The following is a 21,723-nucleotide window of genomic DNA, read 5'->3' as shown; positions in this document are numbered from 1 at the left end:
CACGGCGCGGAGAGGCGGGCGCGCGCGGCGGGGCGCGGGCACGTGCGGCGGGGGTGCGCGGCGGGGCGCGGGCGCGCGGGGGCGGGCGCGCGCGCGGCGGGGGCGCGCGGCGGGGCGGGCGGGCGGCGGCGCGCGTGCGGGGGGGGCGCGGGCGCGCGCGCGGGGCGGAGGCGCCCAGGCCACACCCATCGCGCGCGGGTCCGGGGGCAGCGAGCGAGTCGTCGGCCGCCGCCGCTCCAGCCCGGGCGCCCCGAGAGCAGCGGCAGCGGCAGCGGCAGCGGCGGCGCGAGCGGCGCGAGGGGCGGCGCGGGCCGCGGCGCGAGGCAGCAGCGGGCGGGGGGCGGCCGGGCCGGGCGCGGCCGGCGCAGCGACCATCATGATCGCTTTGTTCAACAAGCTGCTGGACTGGTTCAAGGCCCTGTTCTGGAAGGAGGAGATGGAGCTCACGCTGGTCGGGCTGCAGTACTCGGGCAAGACCACCTTCGTCAACGTGATCGCGGTACGCGGGCCGGCGGGGCGCGGGGGTCGGCCGGGCCCGCCCGCGCCGCCGCGCCCCGTCCAGCCGGGTGGCCGCCAGGCGGGGCCGGGCACGGCCGGCGCGGGGGGAGGCGCGGGCCGGGCGCTCGGGGCCTAGCACGGCCCGCGGGGGGCCGGGGGGCGGCGCGGCGCGGCGTGGGGGCGGGGGGCGCCGGTGCCCCGGAGCCCGCGCGCGGGGAGGGGCCGTCACGAGGCCGGCCGGGTGGCCACCCGCGGGTCGGGCTCCCTCCGGCCCCGCACGAGGGGGCATGACGGGGCGAAAGTGCCCGGGGGCCTGGGGCCCGGCGCGGGCGGCGAGCGGAGGGGCCCCGGCCGGCCCGGCCCGGCCCTCGCGGAGGGTCCGACCCCTCCGGCGGCGGGGGGTGTCCGGGGGCGGGAGGGGGCAGCGGGGACGTAGGGACAGTGCCCCTGGGGACAGTGCGCTGCTGGGCGGAGGCCTCAGTCTGCGGCCCGGCCCCTCGCCCTGGACTCCGGCGGCAGATCGCGGGGGTCCCGAGTCCCCGGGCCCAGAAGTTGCGGGAGGAGGGGCTGGCCCCGAGGAGGCGTCGCAGGGGCGCTGCCCACCGCGGGCGCGGGCGGGCGGCGGGGAGCGGCGGCGCGCCCGGGGCGGCAGGGCCCGGCGGGGAAGGAGTTAAGCAGCGCTCCCAAAAAGAGGAAGATGAGCGCGGGGTGCGGGAGCTGAGGCTGCATAATGGCCGCGGCCGCCGGGCCTGGCCGCGCTGGGCAGGGCAGCGGCCTGGGCCCAGCCTCCGGCCGGCCCTCGGCCACTGCGAGCTGGGAGTCTGCTCCCGGGCAGGCGGCCGGCTGGCAGGGGCTGCCCGCGGGCCCTGTCCCCCCAGCCCCGGCCTGGGCGTCACGGCCGGGAGCCCCGCCTGCCCCAGGTGGGCCAGAGGGGCAGCAGCCCGTGGCCGGCGGGCATCTGGGCACCAGCCTCCTTTCCCAGGCCTTGCCAGATAACCCCGCGGCCTCCTGGGCTGTGCTCAGGCCCCGCCTGGCTGCCCTTCCGGCAGGGGCCAGGCTGTTCCTTTCTCAGCTGAGTGTGCCCTGGACGCCCCAATCGAGACCCCCCACTGCCTAGACCTGGTGTCCACCCGGGCTCTGGGGCAAGGACACCGTGCGTGGCCAGCGTCCTGGCAGCTCGGCCTCCAGGCATTTGGATCTGGGTGGCCAGCGGGAGGCCATGAGAGCCGCTGCCAGCCCAGGGCTCAGTGAGGGTGTCTCTGGTGGGGGGGGTTCCTGCATGAGGACCCTGGGGCCCAAGTGGGGGTGGGATGCTAGACCAGCAGCATCGGCAGGGACGGAGACCCGGGGACACAACTGGAGCTTCAGATCCCCTTGCCAGGGCCGAGAGGGGCTGTGGGGCACAAGGAAAACCCCCCACGCCTCGGGTTCCCCTTTTTTTGACACTAAATTTGCCATCTCAACTGGCAGAGCCTGAAAAGTGCTGGAGCTCCCTTCCCTGTGGGGGTGGGGAGGCCTCGGGAGAGGGGCTTCCGGGAGGAAGTGAAGAGGCAGGACCTGGACCAGATGCCCCCCCCCCACACACACACACCTTGGACCATCCCCATCCCCCAGCCACCTGCCTTGCTGCCTGCTCCCCGGCTGGGCCGGTGCAGGGGACTCAGTTCCATGCGCGGCCCCCGGCAGGCCGTAGGCTGGGAAGCCGTAACACCCAGCCCGCGCCTCTCAGACCCAGCCCTGCTCCGGACAGCCGCTGGCAAGGAGGCCGGGGCTAAAGGCCGTAGGACCGGCTGGCGGGAGGGTAGTCTGGGGGCAGGCCGGGATGGACTTGCAATTAGGGCCAGTGACCCTAGGGGCCCAGTAGACCTTGTGAGCAGGGCAGGCCGGCAGGAGGGGGAGGGCCGTGGGGGGCTGCACCCAAGACAGGAAACTGCCCATCAGACAGCAGGAGCTGGCTGGCCAGGCAAGGAGATGTTGACAGGGAAACCAAGTCACAATCCGCTTCCCGCTTTGCCCCCTTGAACAGCTGAGCTGGGTGCACTGGTGCTGGGGGGGGGCGGCTGGCTCCCCCTCGGCCAGGACCGCAGTGGACCCTGCGCCTCTGCTTGCCGGGCCCTGGGCTGGTTCACCTGGGAAGGTGGAGGGAACTGCCCAGAGAGGTCCGCGTGCCCTCGCCCCGCTCCCTGCCACCGCCTGGCGGCAGGACTGCGGTGCCCCCGCGGCTGCACCTTCTAAAGCAGCTCTCCTGGCATGGGTCGCACCCGAGCCCAGCCGGAGCCCTCGCCAGCACCCAGGGCCGTTCTGCCAGGGCCTTCTCTGAGGCTGGAGACACAGGACAGAGCTGAGGCGTTTCTCTTGCCCACAGCTGATCCCTGGCCCCATGGTCAGCCCCTGGAACACTGCCAGGAGTCAGCCCTGAGCACTGCCAGCTGTGACACACACACACACACACACACACACACACAAGGACAGGAACGTACATCACCTGACTTAGCCGGGAAGAAGCCCCCCAACCCCCACCTTCAGACCCTCCCTTGCCTCTGTGATTTCTGACTTGAAACCAGAGCCTTTTTCCTCAGAGAAGCGAGCACACACGGGCCAATCACACCCAGACCGTGTGTGGTGTCTGGGGGACTCAGGCTGCCCTGGCGTGGCCGCAGCCGGCCCTCACAGCAGCCCAGGGTCCTGGCAGCTGGGGGTGGGGCGGTCTCTGCAGACACTGAGTCGGTGCCTTCAGAGGGGACCTCAGCGGCCCTGTTCAGCACCAGCCGTCAGCTCCCCCCCACCCCCGCTTCTGTGACGAAATGACTCCAGTCACCTGTCACAGGGCGCAGCTGTCCCGTCAGGCGCTGGGGTGAGGAGGGCCCCACTTAGCCTGCTCCGGGCCTCCACCACTGTCGCGCAGGGAGCATGGCGCTGACCTTGGAGGGAATCGGGCTGACCTCATTGGAGGCCTGTGGCGAGTGGGAACAATCCGGAGACCTCGGGAGACAGCACTCGAGGGGAGGGATGAGAGTCACAGGAAGGTGATGTGGGCTGTGGAGAGGAAGTTACACGCCTTCCTGGGTCTTTAGGCGTGCCCCTCCCACGCCTCCTGCTCGGGGACACCATCCAGTCGGTCCGGGGAGGCCAGGTGCACACACATATGTAGTCACTCTCTGACACATGAACGCCATCACACCCTCACTGACAACACACATCCACTGACATACATTCACATACAATCACATTGACACAGAAACACTGACACACATACACAGTCACAATCACACACACTCACACATATACACAGTCATATGCACTCATACACATGACACACATATAGTCACACAACTCACACACATACACAGTCACAATCACACTCACTGACACATATTCACAGTCAAACATACACATGACATTAAGACAGTCACACAACTCATTGACATACAGTCACAATCACACATATATAGTCGTACATACATACACATGACACAATTGCACAACTCTCACTGACACACAATCACACTGACATACATACTCACTGACACGTAATCACACACTCTCACTGACACACATACACACTATAATTGACACATATACACACTCTCATTGACACATGGACACACTTATTGACACACGGACACAATCCCTCACACACATACACACAGTCACACACATACACATTTACACACAATCACACACTCTCACTGATATATGCACTCACTGACAGATACACACATGCACACAATCACACTCACTGACACACTCAGATGTCACAGTTGCACACATGCACACTCAGTCACAACACTCTCACTGGCACATATATACACACAGTCACATATACTGTCACACATTCACATGTGCACAGTCGCCTACATTAGCATACATTCACTCATATACACACGTAGACAGTTACACACACACTACCATTCTCTACTCACACACACGTGTTCACACGTGGGCCTGGCCCCAGGGTGTGGGCTGGCCCTCGCTTGCGTCCTGGGAGACCCCTAGACCAGCAGCAGGACCGGGCTCCCGGTCCCAGGGGAGCGGCTCCATCACTGGAGACTTGGCTGGTCCCTTCCCGGAGGGCCCCGTCACGGGGAGGGGCCCCGCCCCCCTGGCCTCTACTCTCGCTGGCGCCGGCCGGGGGTCTGCACACTCAGGGGGCACTGTCAGGGCGCCTTCCCAACGCTCGCTCTCCCTCCAGTCGGGCCAGTTCAACGAGGACATGATCCCCACCGTGGGCTTCAACATGCGCAAGATCACCAAAGGGAACGTCACCATCAAGGTGTGCGGAGCTGGGAGCTGGGGCGGACGGAGAGGGGCTGGGCACCCTGCCCGGCCACTCTCCACGGGCGGGGGCGGTGGGGGGCAGCGGAGAGGGGCTCTGGGCACCCTCCCCGGCCACATCTCCGGGGGCGGGGGCGGAGAAGGGCTCCGGGCACCCTCCCGGCCACATCTCCACTGGCAGGGGCGGGGGCAGAGGAGAGGGGCTCCGGGCACCCTCCCCGGCCACATCTCCGGGGGCGGGAGCGGGGCCAGAGAGGGGGCAGAGAGGGGCTCCGGGCCCCTGGGCCCCTGGGCCCCTGGGCGCCCTGCCGCGGCCACATCGCGGGTTTTCTCGCGCAGCTCTGGGACATCGGGGGCCAGCCTCGTTTCCGCAGCATGTGGGAGCGCTACTGCCGAGGCGTGAGCGCCATCGTGTAAGTGCGGGGGTCCGGGGCTTGGGGGAGGGGGTGGCGCCTGGGGCGGTCTTGCCTGGTTTCCCACTCTCCCGGCCGCAGGGACCCCACTCTCCCCACGTCGCCCCCTCCCAGAAGTGCCCACGATCGCCCCTGCCTCCAGCAGCAGCACCCTGAACTGGGCGCGATTTAACCGGTGCCTTCTCTGGCTCGCTTTTTGGCCGGGGCAGAGGGCTTTGATCCCAGCGGTGCCAGGGCCCGTTAGTGCTGGGGATCGAACCAGGGCTCCTGCAGGTGCTCCAGTCTTGGAGCCATCCCTCCCCACACCCTTTTGCTGACTTTTCTTTTTTTTGGGGGGTGGGGGCTGGGCTGGGAGCCACCTGGCAGTGCTCAGAGCTCACTCCCGGCTCTGCACAAGGATTACTCCTGGTGGTACCAGGGAGTGACCCCCTGCGCCGCAAGCAAGGTGAGCACCTTCCTGCTGTCCCATCCCTCCAGCCTGGCCTCCACTGACTTTTGTTCTTTTGTGTGTTGAGGGGAGGGGTGGAGGCACACCCAGGAGAACTCGGGGTTATTTCTGGCTTTGTGCTCAGGGATCACCCCTGGCAGGGCTCGGAGGGCCGTATGGGATGCTGGGGTCAAACCCGGGTTGGCTGTGTGCTAGCCAAGCACCCTGCCCACTGTGCTGTCTCTTAGGCCCTTGGTTTTGTTGTTGTTGTTTTGTTGACCACACGTAGTGGTCCTCAGGAGTTCTTCCTGGCCCTGTGCTCAGGAGTGAGTCCTGGCTGTGCTCAGGGGCTCAGATGTGCTGCTGGGGATGTAAACTTGGGCTGGCTGCATGCTAAGCCAATGCAGTGCTGTACTGTCTTCCTGGCTTCTTCCTCTTTCCCACATTTAAAAAATAATTTTGGGGCCTGGAGTGATAGCACAGCGGGTAGGGCGTTTGCCTTGCATGCGGCCGACCCGGGTTCGAATCCCAGCATCCCATATGGTCCCCTGAGCACCGCCAGGAGTAATTCCTGAGTGCAGAGCCAGGAGTAACCCCTGTGCATGGCTGGGTGTGACCCAAAAAGCAAGTAATAATAATAATAATAATAATAATAATTTTATCCTGGGGCCCAGCAAGCTACCGAGAGTATCTCGACCGCATGGCAGAGCCTGGCAAGCTCCCCGTGGCTGTATTTGATATGCAAAAACAATAACAACAAGTCTCACAAAGGAGACGTTATTGGTGCCCCCTCGAGCAAATCGATGAGCAATGGGATGACAGTGATACAGTGACAGTGATCTGACACATATTTGCCCAACAGAAGGTTGTTTACTTTCTGTTTTGATCCTTATGGAGTTCTTGAATCTGCGTGTGTTTCCTTGGGGGCCACACCCAGCAGGGCTCGGGTGGTGGTCTGCACGGGGGGGGGGGGTTGGGGGGCACTGTCTGGTGGTGCTCAGCCCTGTCTCTCCAGCCCTATCCTGATATTTTTGTGGCAGAGTCGACATACTCAGATGTGCTCGGGGGTGCTGTGCCTAGCCTCTAGGCCACCTCCCTAACTCCTATCCTGGTTTTTAAAATCATATTTTGAAACGTATAGGCACCCTGATGTGCAGTACTGTTACGGGCAGGTCTTGTGCGTGCAGCCTTCTGATCCCATGCCCTGCACCCGCGTGTCTGCTTCCGTCTGCCGTCCCAGCCTTCTCCCGCCCTCGGCCCGAGCCGTGCTGAGCTCAGCTCTGTGGACCAGTCTCCGATTGGAGAGTTAACAGCTGCCTCCAGCCACTTGTTATTCTCCGTAGCCCGCATACGGGGGCTTGTTCTGTGTCTGTCCTCTCCCGGCCTGGCTGGCTTCCCTCAGGGTGACCCCCACGAGATCCATCCGCGTAGCAGCACGAGCTCGAAGGACCTCAGCTCTCCTCACGCCCAGCGGTATTCCTCAGTTTAGCCTCTGACCAGAGTTTTCTTGTCCGGGCATCTGTTCTTGGGCACTTTTGTTCTCTTCCAGGTTTTGGGTGTCCTGATTTTGTGACAATGACCTTGCTGCAAGGAATCTTCTTTCACTCAATTGTACCTTGTCCTGCAGCCACCTAAGCCACTTCCGCTGGGGCTGGGAGGGGGGACACTGACCCGACAGGGACCTGGCCACTTTAAATCCCCAGAGGGGCTTTGGGAGACAGGGGGTCCCTCAGCACTGCCCCAAACAGCCCCTGAGCACCTGCTCTGAGCCGGGCCCACGCCGGCCCACTCAGAGGTGACTGAGCCCTTCCAGGCAGCCCCTCTCCCCCACCCCTTCCTTCCGTCCAGCCTCGGGGTCAGCATGCTTGTGCCCACCCGCCTTCCCCAGGTACATGGTGGACGCTGCGGACCAGGAGAAGATCGAAGCTTCCAAGAACGAGCTGCACAACCTGCTGGACAAGCCGCAGCTTCAGGGCATTCCGGTCAGCACCCCCCCCACCCCACCCCACCCTCCCACCCAGGCCAGGCCAGGCAGGGGGGGTGGAGTGCTGTCCCCAGCTGCCCTCCACCAAGTCTTTGTCGGCTCTTCTCCGTAGGTCTTAGTCCTGGGGAACAAGCGGGATCTCCCAGGAGCACTGGACGAGAAGGAGCTGATTGAGAAGATGTGAGTCTGGCCACTCTTGGTACTTCCCCTTCCGCCCGCGTCTCCCCCCACCCCTTCCCAGCGGCGCCTGCGCACTCGGTCTGTTGCTGTTCTCAGGACGCGCCACACGGGGGCAGCAGAGCCCACCTTAGCCGGAGCCTCGCCCCGCCCTCCCCCCCCCTCCCCTCCCCACCCAAAGTAGAAGGGACACCCCCATGCGGGGCAGAGCCCGCTCCCGCAGCGCCTCCTCTGTCCCCCCAGGAATCTGTCTGCCATCCAGGACCGGGAAATCTGCTGCTACTCCATCTCCTGCAAAGAAAAGGACAACATTGGTACGTGGGGAGGGCGTTGCCGGAGGGACACTGCAGGAGTCTTTAGTGCGGTCTTGAGTGGGGTCCTGGGGTCCCCCTGCTGGGCCCGGGGGCTGCTTGGAGCTGGGTGGCAGCAGGGTGGTTATGTGGGCCGTGCCCCCCTGACCGCCGTGCCCGCCTCTCGGCCCCGCCCAGACATCACCCTACAGTGGCTTATTCAACACTCAAAGTCCCGGAGAAGCTGAGAGCGCGGCCCGCCCTCCCCGGACCAGGGGCCACAGTGGTCATCCACACCTGAAGGCCGAGCTCCCGCCCGCCCGCCCCCTCCCCAGCCCGCCCCGCCCCCTCGGCGTGGGCGGGGCCTCTGGGGCTCCTGTTCTGCTGAGGCTGAAACTCCTGTTTTTATTGTAAAATAAGCGGCTCCCTGTTCTGGCCCCCTGGCCTCTGCCCCGCCCCTCCCCAGCCCCTCTCCGCGCCCCCAGCCCTGCCCTTTTCTCCCCCGCCCCTCTTCAATACTTCTGTTAGTGTCCTGTGTGTACAGTATATATATGTATATATATTTTAATTTTTTAATTTAAGCAAAGACTAAAATCAACCATTTGATGCTGCAGGGGCCAGTTAGGATCTGGGCAGGGGTGGTCCGGAGTGACGGGCAGAGAAGCAGCGGTGGAGGCTGGCGTGGAGGGAGGGGTGCGGGCAGGTACCGGCCGGGCGCTGGTGGCAGCCCGCTCGTGCCGGGCCACCCCGCTGCCCAGCCTGGCTTGTCTCTGCAGCACGTACCTGTCCCAGGTGGTTGGGACCCTCCGCGGTGCCCCCCACACACACCTCAGGTGGGCCACCAGGACAACCGGGGCCCAGCGCCCGCCGGGTGGGGTGGAAGCCAGCGCCCAGGCCCTGCAGCCCCCCTGCCTGCTCCCACCCCTCCAGGCCCCCTGGGCCTGGCCCACCCCGTTTTCTGTTCTCGTTCGCAGAGGGAGAGCACTCAGCACGGGGTGGTTCTTTGAGTTCTGTTTGTTTGTTTGTTTAATTTAATGATTTGTAAAGTGACGTTCCTCTTCCTTTTTTTACACGTCCCGGCCCATATGTAACCTCTGTTTGGAGAACGATTCTTGTAACTGTACATTTTTTTGCCTCCTAACAACGAGAATAAACGACTGATTTTGTGTTGGGGGCTGTATGGTGGCCATGATGTTTCTGGAGGCGGCCGGAATGATGGGCAGATGCCCCACGCCGTGACGCGGGCACAAAGGCACCTCACAGGGCTCCGCTTCCCGCGCCGCCTCTTCTCCCACAGCCGTGGGGCCCAGTCGGACTCGCCAGGAAGGCTGGGCGGGCGTGGCCGGAGGAAGGACTGGCCCCATTGGACGGGCCCCAGCCCATTTCCTCCGGCCGCTTCTAGGGGCCCAGGAGTGCTGGTTTGGGGCCCCGGGCTGCCCTCCTGCTGTCCTGCCAGGGCTTCCTGTGAGGGGCCGCGCCTCCCCCGGCCCCACTCCAGCCTCCAGAGCCCTGCCCCCCACACACATCCCACATGTACCACACACCACACACACACACACACATAACACCACACCCTGCACATATGTCACACACCACACATACAGCACACAGTATACACATACCACATAAAACATCACATACATATACACCACACACACATAACACCACACACTGCATATACATCACACCACACATACTTAGAGCACACACTGCATACACCGCATACCACATACATATACCACACATACACCACACATACACCAAACATACCATACCACATACGTACACCACGCATACTGCATACACCATGCATACCACATACACCACACCACACACGCCACATATACCACATACACCGTACATCACATACACCACGCACACCACACACATATACCACACACATACATACACCACACACCACATATACCACACATACACCACATACACCACACACTTCATATACCACACACAACACACCACACAAAAAACACACCATACCACATACACCACACAAACACACCACACATACACCACACACACCACCATACCATACGCACACACCACATCCCGTCCCAGCGGCAGCCTCTGAGCTCTGCGGCCCTACTGGGCCTGTTCCCTTTCCGTCCATCTTGACCCAGTTTCACAGGAGCCCCTCTCCGCCCTCCCTCCTCCTTGCAAAGCAGAGCAGAGCAGCCATCCACTCTCCCCTACCCCAGCATTGGGACCCTCCCTTCTGGGAGTGGGGTGCTGGGGCCTGGTTCCCCTTACCTCTGCCAGTCATCGGAGAAGGCCCGTGGTGGGGGAGGGGAGTTCTCACCAGAAGAGTGCGAGGTGGGGCTTGAGCCAGTGAGCGACAAGAGGATGTCTGGGCTTCTCAGGAAAGATGCTGCAGCTCAAGGCGGGGAGAAGGCTCAGAGGCTGCAGGCGAGCAGGAGCCCAGTCCCAGGCTGCACCACCCAGAATGGCCCCAGCACCCCTTTGTGGCCACAAACAAAACAAACCCTGGCATTTGGGGAGCAGGGCAGAGAGGATTCTGGGCTAACCCCCCTGCCTCCAGCATGCAGAGCTCTTGTTCCTGGCTGAGCGCTGTCCCGTGGGGGGCTTTGGAAACTGAACGAGCCGGTACCAGCAGCAAGCTGTATGCTGCCCACAAAACGTACTGAACGCAGTCTGCAGCTCTGCATGCAGGTACTGAAGGAGCCTGCAGAGGTGCACGCAGGTACTGAAGGAGCCTGCAGCTGTGCACGCAGGTACTGAAGGCAGCCTGCAGCTGTGCACGCAGGTACTGAAGGCAGCCTGCAGCTGTGCACGCAGGTACTGAAGGAGCCTGCAGCTGTGCATGCAGGTACTGAAGGAGCCTGCAGCTGTGCACGCAGGTACTGAAGGAGCCTGCAGCTCTGCACACAGTAGGTACCAAGTGCAGCCTGAAGAACCTGGTAAAATGGAGCCAGAGCAAGACGGGTAGGACATTTGTCTTACATGCAACTGGTCCAGGTTTGATCCCCAAGATACTATATGGTCCCCTGAGCCTGCCAGGAGTTACCCCTGAGCACAGACTCTGAAGTAATTCCTGTGCAACACCAGGTGTTGCCCCCCCAAATAGGAAAAACAAAAAAGGAACTTGGTAATGGCTCACCAGACAGAGGCAGTGAGTCCCTGCATCTGACTGTAACCTCCAGACAGAGGCTGTGATTTCCTGCATCTGACTGTAACCTCCAGACAGAGGCTGTGAGTCCCTGCGTCTGACTGTAACCTCCAGACAGGCAGTGAGTCCCTGCGTCTGGCTGTAACCTCCAGACAGGCAGTGAGTCCCTGCGTCTGGCTGTAGCCTCCAGACAGAGGCTGTGAGTCCCTGCGTCTGGCTGTAGCCTCCAGACAGAGGCTGTGAGTCCCTGCGTCTGGCTGTAGCCTCCAGACAGAGGCTGTGAGTCCCTGCGTCTGGCTGTAACCTCCAGAGGCTGTGAGTCCCTGTGTCTGACTGTAATGCTCCAGACAGAGGCAGTAAGTCCCTGCGTCTGGCTGTAACCTCCAGAGGCTGTGAGTCCCTGTGTCTGACTGTAATGCTCCAGACAGAGGCAGTAAGTCCCTGCGTCTGGCTGTAACCTCCAGATAGAGGCTGTGAGTCCCTGCGTCTGGCTGTAACCTCCAGACAGAGGCTGTGAGTCCCTGTGTCTGACTGTAATGCTCCAGACAGAGGCAGTAAGTCCCTGCGTCTGGCTGTAACCTCCAGATGGAGGCTGCGAGTCCCTGCGTCTGGCTGTAACCTCCAGATGGAGGCTGTGAGTCCCTGCGTCTGGCTGTAACCTCCAGATGGAGGCTGTGAGTCCCTGCGTCTGACTGTAGCCTCCAGACAGAGGCTGTGAGTCCCTGCGTCTGGCTGTAACCTCCAGACAGAGGCAGTAAGTCCCTGCGTCTGACTGTAACGCTCCTGCCCTTCATCCATCCAAGCCTGGGTGAAAAGCAGGACACCCAAGTTTGCTGTGCAGAGCTGGGCCCTGGGCTCTCTGTCTCTGTGGGGGGGAGGGTCCTTCCTGCTTCACAGAGGCAATGCCGAGGCGGGGTTGGGGGTTCCTGTCAGGGAAGGATCAGCTGAGGCTCCTCTCGGTGCCAAGTGAGTGCGTCACCCCCTCCACCAGCAGGGCTGGGCTGAGAGTCCAAATGTCAGCCCCCCCTCTGTGTCTGGGCCCCAGACCAGCCCACTAGCCCGTGCTCCCCAGAGACCCTCCGCAACAACACCCCATTGTCCCCGCTGCTGCCCTCCCGCCCGGGGCTCTGCCCCAAGGCCAGCGGGGCTGCTCATTGTCAGGCCCTTCACGTGGGCAGGCCCGGAGGCACAGGAGGCGGGGCAGGGGACACTCTCGCCCCAGCGCTGAGCTGGCCAGGCCCGAGAGGCAGGGGGCGTCCTCTGAGGGAGAGGGTGCTGAGCCGGCTCCAGCCCGACTTCACCTCACTTCACCCGGCCCCCAGCCTGCATCTCGGCGGAAGCCGGGGGCGTCTCGAGGCCCTGGCGGTGGGGGCCGCGGGCTGAGGGCCTGCAGGAAGCTGGCGGGCCTCTGGCCCCCTCTCCAGCCAGCTCCCCGCGGCCAGCTGAAGTTTGACAGACGGACGGCGGACGAGGCTTCTGTGGCAGCAGGCCTGCTGCGGACGGGCGGGCAGGCGGGGGCCCGCGGAGCACCGGGCAGCGCCATCTCCTAGCAACGCCTCCCGCGGGCCCAGGGGAGGGTGCCAGGGAGCAGAACAAGGCCACTCAGATCCCAGGAGCGGGGAAGGAGGCCTGGCGAGGGGAGGTGGGTGGGGTGGCTCGAGGAGAATGGAGCCCGGGGCACGGGGCCGCTCTGCCCTCGCACTCCTGGGCTGGGGACCCTTCCCGAGAGCCCCCCGCGCGCGCACACACACACACACACACACACACACACACACACGCTCTAAGTCAGCCGCAGGATGGGAGGCTCAGGGAAGGTTCTAGCAGAAGCAGGCTGGGGGCAGGAGTGCCGGGGCCCAGGCAGGGCTGCTCCCCGTCCTGACCTTGGGCCAGCTCCTCAGGGCCGAGCACTGAGGGGGAGCCGGAGGGTGGGCCCCGGGCAGCCCCAGTGGGAGGAGCTGGGATGTGTGGGGTGAGGACGGAGGGGAAACAGGGCTGAGTGGGGGTGGGCGGGGGCAGGCCGGGGACAGGCAGCTGGCTGGGGCCTGGGCAGGCACAACAGGCCCTTCTAAGAAACGGAACAAGAGCGGCTCTGAGCGTCGGAGGGGCAGGAAGCCGCCTCGCGCTCTTTGTGGGGGTGGGGGGCCGCCGGGGCCGGGGGCGGGCGAGCAGGGCCGGGGGACTCCAGACGAGACGTTTGCAGCCTGGGGACTTTCCGAGAGTCCGCCCCCCTGAGCCCTCCTGTGTCGGCCCCCCAAAAGTTACGGGGGCGAGGGCGGCGAGAGAGGACAGCGATGAGGGCACTTGCCTTGCGCACAGCCGACCCGAGTTTGAGCCCCAGCACCCACCCCCTGAAGGTCCCCGAGCCCTGTCAGGCGTGATTCCTGAGCACTGAGCCAGGAGTAAGCCCTGAGCACCGCTGGGTGCGGCACCCAGACACCATGAGACAAAAAGTTATCAGGCCACAGCAGGAGGGAGATGACACCAAGGACAGGCCCGGGCTCTACGGGCCGGTGGCCATGCTCTGTCCCGGACTGTGCAAGATCCCCAGAGACGGGGCCGGAGCGATAGCACAGCAGGTAGGGCGTTTGCCTTGCATGCGGCCGACCCAGGTTCGATCCCCGGCATCCCATATGGTCCCCCAAGCACTGCCAGGAGTAATTCCTGAGTGCAAAGCCAGGAGTAACCCCTGAAGCATCGCTGGGTGTGACCCAAAAAGCAAAAAAAAAAAAAAAGATCCCCAGAGACCCGCCCCAGGTCTCTGCCGGGAGGGGCCCAGCCAGGAGGGAAGAGTCCCCAAGCACCGCCAGGCAGGGTGCAGGTTAAAAACGAAAAGGACTGGGCAGGACCTTGGGGTAGAGGCAGCGTTGAGCAGGAGGACTGGCCAGGGACTCCCCTGGTCCCTCCCCGGGAGGCCGCAGGGCACTGGGCATTGCCCGGCCGAGGCGGGAGGAAGCACGGGGCCACGGCGGGTCGACCTAGTTTATTATTCTTCAACAAGAACTTCTACAGGGAAGCACCTAGCAAAGGGGCGGGGCCCGGGCCCCGGGGCACGGCCGAGGAAGAACGTCCTGGTCCGGAAAGAGGACACCAGGGGCTGGCGTCCAGAAGGGGACTGGGCCGGACCAGGGGGAGCAGGCTGAGCCGTCAAGGCACACCCCCATTCCAGCAAGACACCCCTAGGGTGGAGGCGGCTTCTGAGAGACAGACAAACAGACACAGGGAGAAAACAGAGACAGAGAGAGACAGGGAGAGATAGAGATAGGGAGATGAGGAGAGACAGACAGAGACAGAGAGACAGGGAAAGGCACAGATAGGGAGACAGAGAGAAAGTCAGAGGGAGACAGAGACCAAGAGGAAGAGACAGAGGGAGAGACAAAGATAGGGAGAGACAGAGACAGGGAGAAACCAAGAGAGATAGACAAAGAGACAGAGAGAGACAGAGAGAGAGAGAAAGAGAGAGGGAGAAACAGAGACAGAGGGAGAGACAGAGATACGGAAAGTCAGAGACAGGGGGAAACAAAGAGACAGAGACAGGGAGACATGGAGGCAGGGAGAGACAGAGAGATAGGAAGAGAGACGGAGAGAGACGGAGGGAAGGAGGAAAGGGCAGGGCCAGCATGCGAGGGTGACGCTCGGGCTCCTGGCTGGTGGGACCAAGTGTCTGGACAGTTCTGAGGACCCCACAGTTGCCCCCTGTTGCTGTCCCCCGTCCCCGCACCTGGAGGACAGGGCTGCAGGGGGGCCCGCCTGGCCCCGGGCGGCCCCTCCGGGCGGGCGTCCTCAGCAGGGCGTGCCCAGGGCCAGCGGCGGCGGCTCCCTGGGCTTGTGGAAGTAGACGGAGGCGGCCATCTGGGCGCTGCGCTTGTGCTCGGGGCCGTCGGGGGCCGCGGGGCAGCTGTCGCAGCAGCAGCAGCAGCAGTCCCGGAAGGCCTGGCCCAGCGGGCGGCACACGCACAGCAGCAGCACGGGCGTGACGGCGCCCTTGAGGAAGGTGGAGAACTGGTTGACGAGGCCCAGCAGGTCGAGCGTGTGGCGCGTGAGCTCGGGGGCCAGGTAGGCCACCACCAGGTTGCACACGTTCTCGGGCAGCACGCACAGGCCGTAGACCACCGTCAGCCCCACCACGGTGCCCTGCAGCTGGCGCTCGCACTGCTCGTGCCTGCCCGCCCGGCACTCAGCCTTCCTGCCCGCCGGCCCGCGCACGCGCCACGTCACCAGCTGGCAGGTGACCGTGAAGAGGATGGGCAGGCAGAAGTAGCAGCCGAAGTACCACCACATGCGGGCGTTCTGGTAGGTCATCACCAGCGAGTAGAGGGTCTCGGGCAGGCTGGCCGAGGGCTTCATGACGCACGCGTCCACCGTGCCCGCCGGGGGGGCGGGCTCCCGCGCCAGCTGCCACAGCAGGAGCTCCGGCACGGCCAGCGTCATGGAGCCCACCCAGATGACGGCCAGCTTGGCCAGGATAGACTGGCACCGCTCGATGGGCCTCCCCACGGGCAGCGTGCTGGTGGCCGCGTGGAAGCGGTCGATGCCCAGGGCGCAGAGGCTGAAGGTGCTGACGCCCAGGGAGGAGACCTGCGGGCCGGGACAGGAGGGAAGCGCAGTGAGCGGCGCCGGGGCGGTCTCACGCGAACTCCGTGCAAACACGGGGGTGACTGGGATGCCCACCACCCTCCCCTGCCTGCCAGGAGCCCCCGCAGACACGGGACCTTGGCACCGCCCACCGTGCAGGAGGCACGGGGCTGGGGAGAGGGTCCCAAGCCGGGCTCACGCGCCCGCAAGACGAGAGGCCCCGCCTCTGCAGGCGGGCCCCTCCCTGCGCCCTGCGGCCTGCGAGGACAGGCCCACCCCATCAGAACACCCGCACACTCAGGCGCGGGCACTCTCTCCCTCACCGGCCCGCACACGTTCATCACCAGCCTTCGCACACTCACATCCCAACAATCACTCTCCGGCCCTCACACTCTCACACATGAGACTCACTCACTGGCCCTCACACACTCACACACAGACACTCACTCACTGGCCCTCACACACTCACACACAGACACTCACTGGCCCTCACACACTCACACACAGACACTCACTGGCCCTCACACACTCACACACAGACACTCACTGGCCCTCACACACTCACACACAGATACTCACTCACTGACCCTCACACACTCACACACAGACACTCACTCACTGGCCCTCACACACTCACACACAGACACTCATTCACTGGCCCTCACACACTCACACACAGACACTCACTGACCCTCACACACTCACACACAGACACTCACTCACTGGCCCTCACACACTCACACACAGACACTCACTCACTGGCCCTCACACACTCACACACAGACACTCACTGGTCCTCACACACACACAGACACTCACTGGCCCTCACACACTCACACACAGACACTCACTGGCCCTCACACACTCACACACAGACACTCATTGGCCCTCACACACACACACACACACGAACTCTCACTCTCCGACCCTCACACACTCACACACTCACACACAGACACTCACTCACTGGCCCTCACACGTTCATACACAGAAACTCACTGGACCTCACACACTAACCACCCCTCACACATTCATGCATGTATACTCACTCACTTTGCCTAACACACACCCCTAAGCTCACGCACTCATAAACTCACTGACCTGAGTTTACATACCTTTGTTCACTCACCCGAGCTCACACTCACACAGTCACACCCCTACACCTGAACTCGCTCTCACACACTCACTCTTGCCCACTGACACTCTTACCCTCACACCCGCGCATGCTCACACCTGCAGGCACATACTCACATACTCTCACTGACGCACACACCCGGCACTCGGACACGGCCTCACACCCCTCTTACATGCGCCCGCTCTTACACACCCTGGTCTCTCACACCAACTCACTCCCACTCACACCCACATCCCGCCCTCCTCTTGCTGCTCCAGGGCCCACGTGGAGAGGTCCGGTTCTGGCTGTGAGGGGAGCAGCCTGTGCCCACCAGCCCTGCAGGCCCCACTGGGCACACAGAGGAGTGCCAGTCCCGCCAGCCCCGAGACAGGCTACCGCAGGGAGAGACACGCCAGAGCGCACAGGGACAGAGGAAGCGAGTGAGCCCTCTGGACCGCACTCAGCAATTGCGCTCAGGGCCCCTTCCCCCCTGCCGGCCGGCTCTCCCTCTGGCTGGGGACCCAGTCCCGGCCTCTGAGCCCTCTGTGAGACCCGCCCCATCTTGGCAGGCTTGTGCCGTGAGCAACACCATGTTCTCTCCTTGCCCGCAGCTCGGAAAACATCTCACATTTCCTTCCCAGCCACGTTCCCGGCTCCTCCCGGGTTGTCCTGTGACTGTCCCGCTAGAAAGTTCTGGGACAGCGCGCTGAGTCCCCAGATCCCACCCCCTCTGCTGGGCGCCCATCTCCGCCCGCCCCGTGTTTGGAAGGGCAGCCGTCGGGGGTTTCCACCACCAGCGCCGACGCGCTGAGGGCACTGTCAGGAGTGAGGACCTGGCTTTCCTTGCCCGACCCGCCACACACACACCGGGGCTCGTGCTCCCCCCAGCCTGGAACAGTAAGACCACAGGAGCTTTTCAATTCCAAGTGCTGGGGCTGGAGCGATAGCACAGCGGGTAGGGCATTTGCCTTGCACACGGCTGACCTGGGTTCGATTCCCAGCATCCCATATGGTCCCCTGAGCACCGCCAGGGGTGATTCCTGACTGCAGAGCCAGGAGTGACCCCTGTGCATCTCCAGGTGTGACCCAAAAAGCAAAAAGAAAAATAATACTCAATTCCAAGTGCTTCCTGGGTTCAGTGCTTCGGGCCTTCATGCAGGTGGGCACTGCTGCTGCTGGGTGGACACTGAGGCTTCAGCGGGTTAAGTACCGATCCAGGTCGCTCCACCAGTGATCAGGTCTAGCCCGACCCTGCTCTGACCATTCCCAGCACCTTCAGCTCTGAGCTCAGAGCAGGTGGTCTCCAGCTGTCGCTGAGCCACCCTGGGGTGCTCTCCCTGGAGGGAGGAGGGCAGGGCAAGGTCACACCCACTGCTGAGCTTGTTCAAATAGGAAGCCTTCACTAATCCACAGAGCACTGGGGACAGAAATGGGAACAGGATGGAGTCCAGAGGCCCGAGCCTGGTTCCATCCCTGCCTGGGACAGAGTACTGTCCACTCTCAGGAGGCACAGCAGCCGTTGTGGGGAGACCAGGCACTCCAGTCCTCATAATTGAGTCCCACGTACCCTGGAGGGAAAGACTGCCACGACTTGTCCATGGCTTGCACAAAAACACGTGTATTGGGGCTGGAGCGATAGCACAGCGGGTAGGGCGTTTGCCTTGCACGTGGCCAACCCGGGTTCGATTCCCAGCATCCCATATGGTCCCCCGAGCACTGCCAGGGGTGATTCCTGAGTGCATGAGCCAGGAGTAACCCCTGTGCATCACTGGGTGTGACCCAAAAAGGAAAAAAAACATGTATTGAGGGCTTTTTTTTTTTTTACTTTTTGGGTCACACCCGGCGCTGCTCAGGGGTTACTCCTGGCTCTACATTCAGGAATTACTCCTGGTGGTGCTTGGTGGACCATATGGGATGCTGGGAATCAAACCCGGGTCGGCTGCATGCAAGGCAAACGCCCTACCTGCTGTGCTATCACTCCAGCCCCCGAGGATTTATGTTTTCGGGAAGGGTTTGGGGGTCACAACTAGCATCGTTCCAGGCTCTGTGCTCCAGGAGTCATTCCCAGCTGTCCTCAAGGGACCTGAGGTACTAAGGATTATAGAGGGTCAGCTGCACACAAAGCAAACGCCTTACCTCTATACCATCTCCCTGGCCCTTATTGGGACGTGTTTGTCAAGTTTTGCTTAAACTCCCAAGGTGGTCTGTACACCCAACAGCACCATGTGTTTGTCCTCAGAGGGACATCATCAGAAGTGACAATAGTATATTTTGGAGTTATAGAGCAGCTCAGTTGGGTGGGCCATCTGGTCTACCCCCACTCCAGTCTCAGGTCTGGCACCCGGAACCAGCTCTTCCCTTTGAGAAGGATTTGGGGGACCACAGCTGACAACGGCAGTGACCATGACAAGAATCACAGCGAGGGGGGAGCAGAGCGACAGCACAGCGGATAGGGTGTTTGCCTTGCACGCGGCCAACCCGGGTTCGATCCTCAGCATCCCATATGGTCCCCCAAGCACCGCCGGGAGTAATTCCTGAGTGCAAAGCCAGGAGTAACCCCTGAGCATCACTGGGTGTGACCCAAAAAGCAAAAAAAAAAAAAAAAAAAAAGAATCACAGCGAGGAAGACACAGAAGGACCATCTTTCCTTCTGGTCCTTACATGCCTGGGGAGTGAATACGGACTTGATGTGGGGTTCCCTGGAGGAACCTGGGGTTCCCCTTTAGACACTGCTCAGGGTGGCAGGAGGTAGAGGGGTAAAGAGAGAGAGGCACAGGGAAGGGCAGTGGGCAGGAGGGGAGGAAAAGAGACGCACAAAAGACAGAGCGGTTTCCCGAAGGAGAGAGGAGGGACGGGGAGGGAGGGACGGCTCCGAGTGTGGAGACGGGGGAGAGATCAGTCTCGAGCGTGCCCCGAGCAGCCTGGGCTGAGGGCAGCACGTCCGCCCAGCACCTGCTCCCGGGCTGGCCGCAGTCACCACGAGCTCCAGGAACCCCCCGTGAGCGGGTCTCCTAGCTCGACTTAGAGGAGCAACAGAGGGTCCCGGGACCCCACACCTCCCGCATCCCAGGGGTGGACAACACCGGGGCGTCCACTCACCTCCATGAAGGGCACGGCCCGGCACGACACGTCCCCCAGCAGCCTCTGCTTGGTGATCTCGTTGAAGACGACCACCGGGAGGCAGAAGAAGAGCACGAGGAAGTCCCAGAGGGCCAGGCTGGCCAGGATGGAGTTCCAGGCGCTCTTCAGGTAGTAGCTGTGCCACACGATGCACATGACCGACAGGTTGCCCACGATCCCCACAGCGAACACCACCAGGGCCAGGAGCATGACGGCGTAGGCGCTGTAGGAGCTCTCGGTCACCGGGTACAGCGGGTTCCGGATCTGCAGCCACTGGCCCTGCGTCCCGGTCAGGTTGCCCCACGGCTCCTGCCCGCCGTCTGGGTTGGGGCTGGTGGCCACCGGGGCTTTGGTGGGCTGCAGACCGCCAGGGTGGATGGGCCGGGGGTACTCGGCCCACTGCTCGGGGACATACTGCTGCACCCCCTTGGCCTCCTCGTCCTCCGTGCCCCGCTTGGCCCGGCGCTGCTGTTCCTCCTCAGATGCGGCTCTGGGCCTGCCCCCAAGCAGGGGAGGCGCCCCAGGGACTGCACTCAGCCCCACCGCCGACACCACGGCGAGAGAGACGGTCAGCGGCCACAGCCACGGCATGGCCGGGGGAGCGGGAGGCAGCGAGCCCAAGAGAGCAGTGGCAGGCAGGGGCCCCGAGTGCGGGACGCGGGAGAGGCAGCCGGCGGCCCCGGCTGCTCCTGTCAGGCGTCTGGCATCGCCCGCCGGCTCCAGAGAACCCCGGCGACTCCCTCCTCCTCACGGCCACGCGCTGGGCAGGGCCCTCTGCTGGACAAGGCACTCTTTGCTGCCCTGGTACCCGGACACACAGGTCAGACCAGCAGGGCCTGGAAGGGCAGCCACCATAGAGGGGTCCCCAGGGAGGGAGGAGCTGAGCCAGAACGGAGGGACCCCTCAGCCCACCTCAGGGGCCGAGGGCACAGCAGCTCCTCCCTCAAAAATGACTCTGGCCAGGGGCTGGAGCGATAGCACAGCGGGTAGGGCGTTTGCCTTGCACGTGGCCGACCTGGGTTCAAATCCCAGCATCCCATATGGTCCCCTGAACACCGCCAGGGGTGATTCCTGAGTGCATGAGCCAGGAGTGACCCCTGTGCATTGCTGGGTGTGACCCAAAAAGCAAAAAAAAAAAAAAAAAAAAAAATGACCCTGGCCAGCCTTGGCCTTCATTAAGCTCAGAGGCCCCAGTGCTTAGCAGATTCCTCTCCCTCCCCTCCCCTCCCCTCCCCTCCTCTCCCCTCCCCTCCCCTGCCCTCCCCTCCCCTCCTCTCCTCTCCTCTCCCCTCCTCTCCCCTCCCCTCCCCTCCCCTCCCCTCCCCTCCCCTCCTCTCCCCTCCTCTCCTCTCCCCTCCCCTCCCCTCCCCTCCCCTCCCCTCCCCCTCCCCTCCTCTCCTCTCCTCTCCTCTCCCCTCCCCTCCCCTCCCCTCCCCTCCCCCTCCCCTCCCCTCCCCTCCCCTCCCCTCCCCTCCCCTCCCCTCCCCTCCTCTCCTCTCCTCTCCTCTCCTCTCCTCTCCTCTCCTCTCCTCTCCTCTCCTCTCCTCTCCTCTCCTCTCCTCTCCTCTCCTCTTTTGTGTTAGAAATTTTGTTTTGTTTTGTTTGGGGGCCACACCTGGGAGTGCTCAGGGCTTACTCCTGTCTCTGCAGTCAGGGATCACTCCTGGCTGTGCTCGGAGGATCATATGGGATGCTGGGGATCCAACCT

At 63.2% G+C, this 21,723-nt stretch overlaps 2 protein-coding genes across 2 annotated transcripts; one reads left to right on the top strand and one right to left on the bottom strand.

Annotated features, from left to right (window-relative positions):
* Positions 1-277: 277 nt before the first annotated feature.
* On the top strand, positions 278-9,238 carry ARL8A (ADP ribosylation factor like GTPase 8A). Its single transcript, XM_055144758.1, has 7 exons — positions 278-499; positions 4,691-4,771; positions 5,113-5,186; positions 7,502-7,595; positions 7,710-7,777; positions 8,018-8,088; positions 8,263-9,238. Exons 1-7 carry the CDS (start codon positions 377-379, stop codon positions 8,310-8,312), a joined length of 561 nt encoding a protein of 186 aa, XP_055000733.1. The 5' UTR covers positions 278-376; the 3' UTR covers positions 8,313-9,238.
* Positions 9,239-14,174: 4,936 nt separating this feature from the next.
* On the bottom strand, positions 14,175-20,754 carry GPR37L1 (G protein-coupled receptor 37 like 1). The gene is made up of 2 exons (XM_004610029.2): positions 19,995-20,754; positions 14,175-15,784 (listed from the first exon to the last, which is right to left on the bottom strand). Exons 1-2 carry the CDS (start codon positions 20,604-20,606, stop codon positions 14,990-14,992), a joined length of 1,407 nt encoding a protein of 468 aa, XP_004610086.2. The 5' UTR covers positions 20,607-20,754; the 3' UTR covers positions 14,175-14,989.
* Between the last annotated feature and the right edge of the window lie 969 nt (positions 20,755-21,723).

Source organism: Sorex araneus, chromosome 7 (assembly GCF_027595985.1).
Source record: "Sorex araneus isolate mSorAra2 chromosome 7, mSorAra2.pri, whole genome shotgun sequence".
Classification (NCBI taxonomy): domain Eukaryota; kingdom Metazoa; phylum Chordata; class Mammalia; order Eulipotyphla; family Soricidae; genus Sorex; species Sorex araneus.
This window is presented reverse-complemented; position numbering and strand designations above follow the sequence as displayed.